At 31.0% G+C, this 9,853-nt stretch overlaps 1 protein-coding gene and 1 non-coding gene across 2 annotated transcripts; one reads left to right on the top strand and one right to left on the bottom strand.

Moving 5' to 3' along the window:
• Positions 1-1,347: 1,347 nt before the first annotated feature.
• Positions 1,348-1,433, bottom strand: TRNAY-GUA. The gene is given in 2 exon segments: positions 1,348-1,383; positions 1,397-1,433. It is a non-coding gene; the product is annotated as a tRNA-Tyr (tRNA).
• A 4,662-nt stretch (positions 1,434-6,095) lies between these two features.
• Positions 6,096-8,786, top strand: LOC110600429 (SPX domain-containing protein 1). The gene is made up of 3 exons (XM_021737291.2): positions 6,096-6,592; positions 7,848-7,974; positions 8,166-8,786. Exons 1-3 carry the CDS (start codon positions 6,287-6,289, stop codon positions 8,609-8,611), a joined length of 879 nt encoding a protein of 292 aa, XP_021592983.1. The 5' UTR covers positions 6,096-6,286; the 3' UTR covers positions 8,612-8,786.
• Positions 8,787-9,853: the final 1,067 nt, after the last annotated feature.

Raw genomic sequence — 9,853 nt, 5'->3', positions numbered from 1 at the left:
CGCCGGGGGACGAGGGACGCCGAGGGACGAGAGACGAGGGACGAGGGACGAGGGACGCCGAGGACCAAGGACCGAGGAAGACGGTGCAGAGAGCCGATAGACTGGAGAGCGATGGCCGACGATTCCGTGGAGAGTGACGACCGATGCCGGCACAGTGAGGTGAGGAGTCAGCGACGTCGATTGTGTGGAGAGAGAGACCAGAGAGCACAGTGAGGTGAGGAGTCAGCGTTGCTAATTCATAAGGGTACATTTCAAAACGACGTAGTTTAGTGATTTCGGTTCGGTTCGGTCTAATCGAAATTTTTGAATCTAAAACCGAACCGAACCGAAATCACCGATTTTTCAAAAAATTAAAACCAAACCGAACCGAATTAAAAATAAAACCGAACTAAATTTTTAATTCTGTTCGGTTCGGTCGGTTATTTCGGTTTAAACCGAATAGTGCTCACCCCTAAGGGCTACACATAAATACCGAAGGTCCAAAGTATAAAACCAAACAAAATTCAACGGAATTGGTAGTAGCCTAACAAGCAAAACACCACAATTAAATAAAAAAAGTCAAGCAACTAAAACTAATTAGAATCATGCTGGTACACCGTCATTCATCACAAGACACCACGAGACGAGCAGGATGTAAATTTGAGATCAAAGACAAAGAGCAAAAATAGGCAAACCAAACGTAGTCCTAAACTAAATCAAATAACTAAAAATGATGTTATAGAGTCCGGTTAAAAATGACCAACGGAAAAAATAGCCTTCGAATTTAGTGGTACGGCTCCGAGTTATCAACGTTATGCAAGAGTATATCCACCCAATCAGAAGCTAAAGTTGAACCCGATCACAGGTTTATAGAAACTCTTTCATTTCATTGACTCTAGTGCTTGGACTTGAAACAGAAAAAACAACAAAACAACATAGACAAAAGCCGGCAATAAATCCTTCCGACAAGGGAAAAATCAAAAGCATGATGACCTAAAAACTCAAATGAAAACAAAGGCTGGGAAAGCTAAACCACGAAAACTCAAGGAACAAACCCACGGCTAAAATGATACAAATTCTAGGTAGAAAACCAAAGCAAATGGATCAAACCCTCCGCCAACCTTGTGCCTTCGTTTTCTATCTGTCTTTCTGTCTTCCTTCTTTATTTACTATTCAATTCTAACTCCTACATTTATTGAAGATTATTTTTTAATTTAAATAAATTTAAAATTTTTAATTAAGAAATTTTATTTTTTGATTTTTTTAGTAAATCAAAAAATAAATTAATTCTGAAATTTTGAATTTTGAGAGAATAAGCTGGTATAAATCTATGATTTATCAGAGGCAAAACGGAAAGAAAAATAAAAATCCGACCTGCCGGATTCGAACCAGCGACCTAAGGATTTCAGCATCAATACTACAGTCCTCCGCTCTACCAACTGAGCTAAGGTCGGTTTTGATTAGTGCCCTTGTCTGTATATTTTTAAACAAATTCACATTTATAATTTTCGGAGGTGAGAATAAGCTGGTATTCCAAAAGATCTATGAATTAAAATTTATATTTTCAAATTTTAAATGATAAGAAAAATAATTGTAAATAATTATTAGTATTCTAATTGAATTCATATATATTAAATTGAAAAGTTAAGTCCTCATTGTTTGCATCTAATTTTATTTATTGCAATTGATAATTATAAAGAATTATTTTTTTGTAATATGATATTAACTCTATATATTGAATATAGATAAATTTAAACCATGTAACGGTTGGATTAAAAAATTAAGTAGATAGTCAAATAATTTATACCTTATCTTGAAATGCCTTAAAAAAAAACAAAATCTCTCATTCCCTTTATCTTGGTCAAAAGAAAGAAAGCATGAAATGGGGCCAGGAGGAATTAGAAATTTTGATTATGGACTGCAGCCAATTCTGATGGGCCTGGAAAGAGAAATTATAATTCATGGTAACCCGGACCATCTCATGGTCCTGGTCCTTTCTATCTTCATACAGTTTTCTTGAATTTTCATTTTGTTTATTCTACTCAATTATCAATACAATTTCTAGTAAAAAAAATATTAAAAATATTAAAATTAATTTAAAATTATATTTAATATATTTTAAATTCTATATTGATTTAAAATAAAAATAATATATCTCTAATAAAGAGTTTTACTGATTTCGACCGAATCTATATAAATCTATAATTTAAATGTATAGAAATTTATGTAGGTTTTATTTTTATTTTATAATATAAGGTTATATATATTTTTTTAAAATAGGGATTTGAAATTGAGAAAATAGAATTTAAAATTTTTCAGATTTATTCAGATCCACTTATTATTAGATCCACTTATTATTAGACTGTGAATACAATATAAATTTAATTTAAATAAGAATATATATATCCCTCACATTAAAATATTTTTAAATGAAAAAAATTCTTTATTTACTTTGTTTTAAAACTTTAATTTAATATGATATTTGTTTGAATGTGATATAATATTTTTAAAACATATTTTTTATTCAAAACATATTTTAAAGTTTTTTTTAAATTAAAATGATTATTTACAATTACAAACATAGTATTCCGACAGTGATATTATGGATGAAGGATATGAGGTGGGAAATAATAAGCTTATTTTTTTAGGGTTAATAATTAAAATAAAATAAATAATATATATATAACAAAGAAATTATAAAAGGATTGGGCCGCAAGAGAAAATAAATTGAATTATTAAAATGTATTAATGTGTGTATTTTACATGATAATATTATTTTATTTTATAAAAGTAAGTTATTTATTTAACATAAGTATTTAAAACGTGAACGTCATTAAAAAATAGTGTCCATTAAATTTTTTTTATTAAAATATTATTTTATAAAATTAATAAATAAATATAATAAAATAGATGTTGGCTCAAATAGTCTAATATCTTCATTCAATAGCTAAAAACTTATTATTAATTTGGAAGACTTAAATTCGAATCCAGACCCCAATCTTTTTACTAAAAAAAAATGTTAGGCTGAAATATAGAAATTAGCAAAAAAAAGAAAAGACAAGTTAAAAATACTATAGATAATAATTAAACTAATTATAATATCACTGTTAAATGAAGAAAATTATACATATACATAAAAAATAATTATATTTTAAAAATTTATTTTTAATTATTATATATGTTGACAATAAATTAATATTTTTATATTAATTTTATTAATATAATAAAAATTAATACATATTATTATTAATCATTTCACATGTGAATCACAATAGTTAAATATAATTTATTAAATATTTTAAATATATAAATTAAAATCAAATATCATCTATTAATTGCAATTAACTATCTTTTTATATTTAATAATTAAATCAAATAGAATTTATATTGCTAATGTATTAATTAAATAAATAAGTTTAATTAAGTTTTTGTATTAATTTTAATATAATATAATGCTATTTTTAATATCTTATGAGAAAAAATAAAATGTAATGATAACATTTATTAATTAAATTATAAAAAAATATTACTAAATTAGACTTATTTAATTAAAATAAATATAAAAATTTAATTAAATTTATTATCAATTAACATATGTTCGCTGAAATGGACTTTTTGGCTGGATTTAAGAAATTTCTTTGTGATTAAGAAAAAAATTTAATTTTATTTGGTTTAAATATGTTATTTTTTAAAATATATTTTCAAGATTTAATTTCATTAACTTGAAGAAAATAAAATTTTTTTTATTAGAAAAAAATCCTTAACTTTCTGTAAATTTTTTAAAAAATATCAATCAAATAAAAATATATTTTTTATATTTTTTAAAAATTTCAAATTTATTACCTCAAATTAAACAAGTCCTAAAGTTAGAAAAGAGCAAGGAGACCTTAATTGTCCATTTGTTCTTTATGATTCCAAGTGGAGGAGAATATCTCTGTCTCTCACCGACTGGTCCGAAGCTTATCCTTGAAAAAGGCCAGGCGCTTTCCATTTAGGCTTCGCCTACTTCACGAAAAATATTTTGAGTTTTGTATTTTCAAATATTTGAAATAAACTCAGAAAAATTATCCATAAAAAAGAAAATTAATTTTTAAATTAAATAATTTATTTTTTTCCTCAAAGGGATGAGTTATTTTCAGACTCATTTTTTTCAAATTTGAAAATATTTTTAAAAAGGTATTTTTTCATATTTTTTAAAAGCACTTATAAAAATTAATTAATAAAAAATATTTTATTAATTAAAGTAAAAATTAAATAATTTTTTAAAAAATAACTTTCTTTTTATAAAAAAAATAATTTTTACGTTTTAAAAAGGGTAATTTATAATTTAGTCCCTGGATATTGCCATTATTAATAAGTCAGTCCCTGTATTTTCAAAAACCTATTAAAACGTCCTTATGTTTTATTTCCGTCAACGAAATAGTCTTTCCGTCCTATTTTCCGTTAAAATTAGATAAAGGAGGAGAGATAAAATTTTTAAAATCCAATTTTACTCTCAAATAAAACCATTTATTTAGTCCTTGTATATTGTAATTATTAACAAGTTAGTCCTTACATTTTTAAAAATCTATTAAAATATTTTTATCTTTTTTCATATCTATTAAAACGTCCTTATTATTTTTTCCATTAATGAAATAGTCCCTATCTTTTCTCACATCTATTAAAACATCCTTGTCGTTTATTTAAGTCAACGAAATAGTCCCTCCTCATCGTTTCTTTCTGTCAACGAAATCGTCTCTCCCTATATTTTTAGAAATATATTAAAACGTCCTTATTGTTTCTTTTTGTCAACGAAATAGTCCCTATCTTTTCTCAGATCTATTAAAACATTCTTATTGTTTCTTTTTATCAACAAAATAGTCCCTATCTTTTCTTTTCTCTTCCTCCTCCTCCTCCTCCTCCTCCTCTGAAAAAGAAGAAGAAGAAGAAGAAGAAGAAGAAGAAGAGAAAGAAGAAAAAGAAGAAGAAGGAGAAGAAGGAGAAGAAGAAGAAGAAGGAGAAGAAGAAGAAGAAGGAGAGAAAGAAGAAAAAGAAGAAAAAGAAGAAGAAGAAGGAGAAGAATGAGAAGAAGAAGAAGAAGATAAAGAAGAAAAAGAAGAAAAAGAAGCAAAAGAAGAAAAAGGAGAAGAAGCAGAAGAAGAAGGAGAAAAAACAGAAGCTGAAGAAGAAGAAGCAGAAGCTGAAGAAGAAAAAGGAGAAGAAGCAGAAGAAGAAGAAGCAAAAGGAAGAAGAATTAATGAAGAAGAAAAGGAAGGAGGAGGAGGAGAAAAATAATTGGGGGTAATTTAGTTTTTTACTATATTTTTAACGGCAAAAATAGACAGAAGGACTATTTCGTTGACGGAGAGAAAACATAAGGACGTTTTAATAGATTTCTGAAAATACAGGGACTGACTTGTTAATAATGGCAATATCCAAGGACTAAATCGTAAATTACCCTTTTAAAAATTTTATTAGCATCTTTATATATAATTTTATTAACTTATTTTATTATTATAAATTAAAATTAAAATTTCTATTTTTAAATTTTTTCATCTTCTTTATGAATTTTTTTTAAAAAATATAAATTATTTTATGAATAAATAAAATTTTAAAATTAATCATGAACCCACTCATAAATTATAAATAAATAAAATTTTAAACTTTAACTTTTTTCTCATTTAAAATGAATTTAAAATTTAAATCAACCTTAACAGGTTTAAAAATTAAATTAAATCAAATTAAACTTTATTAAATCGAGTTTTGAATGTTTCACGTGCACTTAATTAACGCTCTAAAAATAGCCTTAACAATTCAACGGAGATTGAGAGTGAGAGAGTGAGAGAAGAAATTAAAAGTTGTCGAGCGAGATCATCCCTCCATACTCGAGTTTATCATTTTCATTTGGAGAAGTCCCCAACTAAAGTAATCCCGAAAAGCTCAAGAGTCTGTCCAAACTAAAACGAAGACAATGCCAGGCCGCTAAAAATAATAATGAAAGCCACGTGTCGCTAAAAGGACCAAAAGGGAAAATAAAATTAATAAACAATGCTCTTTTTTTTTTTTATAATTTTTAAAATGATAAAATCTATTGTTTCTCTCTATCGCAGGGTATAAAACCAGAGATATCCTCCTTCAGAATAATCGGATATTCCAATACTTAACCCTCGAATATTCTTCCCCTTCCGTTATATCTCTCCCACACCCTCCTCCCCCTTTATTCTCTCACCCTCCTTTACCTTCACTTTCTCTCTTGCTTTCTCACCTGCCAAACACACCCTTACACCCTTCTCCCCCCGCGTTCCTGTATACTCATCAAATAGAAACCATGAAGTTCGGCAAGAGCCTTAGCAACCAGATCGAGGAGACCTTGCCTGAATGGCGAGACAAGTTCCTGTCCTACAAGGAGCTCAAGAAGAGATTGAAGCTCATAGAGCCAAACAAAGGTGGAGATAGGCCTATCAAACGCCCCAGATTGGACGCTAGAGATAGTACAGATGGCGCCGTTGGAAGAGACAATAAAGATGGTATGACAAAAGAGGAGATCGATTTCATTAATCTGTTGGAGGATGAGCTCGAGAAATTCAACGCCTTCTTCGTCGAGAAGGAAGAGGAATATATCATCAAATTGAAGGTATTTTCTTGGCATCTCCAGTCGCAGAAACTTTTGTTTTCTTTTTCCTGTTTGGTTCCTGGGAAAATTCTATGTTATAGACTCCTGATAGAGTATATCTGGACAGCAAACTTTAGGAATTTAACTTCATGAAGAGTGCAAACTCACCATTTAATCATGTCTTTTTATTTTTTACTCATTATTCATCAAGCTAAAATGGTAAATCTGAATGAGACGCATGACGATGTCGTTTGAGATAGCTCTAGAGTTTGGATCAGACGCGCTGTATGAGCGAAGTAAAAGGATACTGTAACGGAGTAAGTGAAAGCCGTTAATTTTTAGGCGGGCTTGGACCTATATTTCTCTGCCACATGTCCTCTGTTACAACTACCGCATTTTAATGACCATGCCGTTGAGGGAATTGTGCCGCGGTATATTCTTTGAAAATGTACCACGTGCGAAAACACAGATTTATCTCTGTTTCTGCCTTTTTTGCTTCCCCTTTTTTAAGCTGGTTTTTTGGGCAGCTTTGATCGCCACTGATAGAGAAGTTAGCCTTTTAACAGTCTGGCTTATTTGGAAAATTCTTTCACACAGTTGTGTATACACCTATTAATAAATATATAGATGACAGTCAAAATCATGCTAGGAATGTTTTCAAATTTAAATTAATAAGAAATTTCCAGCTTATTTAGGGTACTAGCTTAAATCTAAATACAAAATGCAGCCAGATATTTTAAACTGTGTAATTGTGTGGTGAACATTGGAGAGGGTACTTTCTTTTACTAAGTTGTACCTCCCGTCTTGCTGGGTTTAAGAAGTAGGAATGGTGGTGGTGTTTGTTAATGACATGTGTGTGTAGAACTCATGTTAACATGTGAGGAATGGCCTTAGTTACTCCAGATTTAGGATTTCAACCCTAAAGTTGCGAATGTGCTTTTAAATTTTGCTTCTTTACCTTTTCTGTCCAAAATATTAAGAACTTCTTAAAAGGTTTCGTAGTTGATTTGAGGTCCGGAATTCAAGTATATTCATGGTGGGAAAGAGATTGTTGACCAAAAATAAAAATAATTGGATGAAATAGGTTGATAAAAGACAACCTATTTTTGAGTGAACTTTCCTATTCTTTGATTTTTGCATTATTGAGTCCATGAACTTGCTTTTAAGTATATCGAGTTCTTATTTAACAGGAAAAGATGAAAAATTTGTCAAGAACAATTGACTAGTTTTTAGATTTTTGCTGAAACTGAAACTGAACTTTGAAATTATGATGCAGGAGCTGCAGGATAGGGTAGCAAAGGCACGGGATTCCAATGAGGAGATGATAAAAATAAGGAAGGAGATTGTCGACTTCCATGGAGAGATGGTTTTGCTGGAGAATTATAGTGCGCTTAACTACACAGGTAGCTAATATTTGCTTTAATATATCTGTTGAGTTTATTATTTTGTGTAATTGTTAGTTATATGATTTGAATCTACTGGGCATACTTGAGATGTTTTTTCTTCTCAAGGTTTATTTTGGACTAGGAACTTGTGCTGCAGACAAGTTCTTATTGTTTGGAACAATTTAACTAACTTGCTACGGTTTCAACAGGATTGGTAAAAATACTGAAGAAGTATGACAAAAGAACTGGTGCTCTCATTCGGTTGCCCTTCATCCAGAAGGTCTTGCAACAGCCCTTCTTTACAACTGACCTGCTATACAAGCTTGTAAAAGAGTGCGAGAACATGCTTGATCGCCTATTTCCCACATATGAATCAGCATCTTTAGCCGAAGCAGTTGATGGGGATGAAGGATGTGATCCATCAACTTCTGCCGCAGCCAACAATGATGGTCTGCTCAGAGTGCCCAAGGAACTTGCCGAGATTGAACTTATGGAGAGTTCATACATGAAGAGTACCGTTTCAGCATTACGGATCTTGAAGGAAATTCGGAGCAGAAGCTCTACTGTTAGTGTGTTTTCATTGCCACCACTGCAGTTGACTGGGTTGGAGGATACTTGGAAGAAGGTACCCATTCTGGAACAGGTTGCCAAGTGATTTGATTTTGAGAAAGGAAATAGGACCAGATATCACTTTGTTTTGTAATACCACTGTTTCCCTGCCCTACCCCTTTTTGGGTTTACTTTCTTGCATATTTTAGATACCAATACATATGTAAAATGTTTAGTTCAACATGGAATGAATATTATATAAGCACAAGTTCTGGTTAAAATGATCCTCGCACTCTATGGAAGTTGAATTTGTGAAACAATTTGGCTTACACTATACCGTTAAAAGCTTATTCTTTATTTGGATTGAGAGAATTGGAGATGAGAGAAATGAAGAAAAAAAATTGGTTTCTACATAATTAAGGATCCAAACAAGGGGTTAAAGATTCTGAATAGCAGTTGATTTTTTTTGGCTCAAAGGTGCATCAATTGAGGCTAAGTACTGAAAAGAAATGGTTTGGCATACAGGATGGCCTGGATTACCCTGTTTTTGAGATCTCTACATTTTTCTTTTTATTTTTTTCAGATCATTCGTCTCGTTAACTCCACCTAAATGAGCACAGCAAGTATAGCCTGTTTCAATCCTGGAGAATGGACGTTTGTGGTAGGTTACGCAAAATTCAGTCAATTCTCGTAAGTATTCATCTCAAGGGGCCACATCTGTTTTTGCCATGAAAGTTAACCGTAGCTCACATTTGATACACTTACGAATTGAAAAACAATTATAATATCTAAAATAAAATTTCAAGTTTTTTACTTCCATCGCCATTTTCATGCAGTTTTGGAGCTGTGCTCGTAAAGAGAGGGATCTGCTTTTTATTTTTTTCTCCTTTTCTGTGTTCGCTTACGTTGCTCTGTTTTCGGTGGTTACTTAAGTTGCAACACTTTTAGCAGGAGTTAGAATCCCAGATCTGGTCCACAACTTAGCTCTAAAGAGTGAGCGCTGAATGCTCCTTGTTTGCGGGCAGTGACTCGCAGGATTCTAGCTATTACGCGAGGTGCAAGAGGATTGCGGAAGAGTTTGAGCATCGACGTCATGTTTAGTTGTTATATTTCTTGGATCTGTTGCTAGTCTCCTAATTGTTTCTTTGACGCGCTGGAAGTTGGAAGTTTGGTTTGATTTGTTGATAAAGCCCGCAAGATTTCAGGCCTTGCATGCCTCTGAGGGTTGAACTTCGTTGGTTTCTGTTGGCTGCGATGGGTTGGACTTAGACCTTTGTTTCTTAAGACTGGGCTTTATATGTATATATCTGTCTACGTCTTAGGGCCTTTATCACCACCTGCTCATTTA

The sequence above is a fragment of the Manihot esculenta genome, chromosome 14 (genome assembly GCF_001659605.2).
Source record: "Manihot esculenta cultivar AM560-2 chromosome 14, M.esculenta_v8, whole genome shotgun sequence".
NCBI classification, from domain to species: domain Eukaryota; kingdom Viridiplantae; phylum Streptophyta; class Magnoliopsida; order Malpighiales; family Euphorbiaceae; genus Manihot; species Manihot esculenta.
The sequence above is the reverse complement of the archived record's forward strand: the minus strand, read 5'-3'. Positions and strand labels throughout refer to the sequence as shown.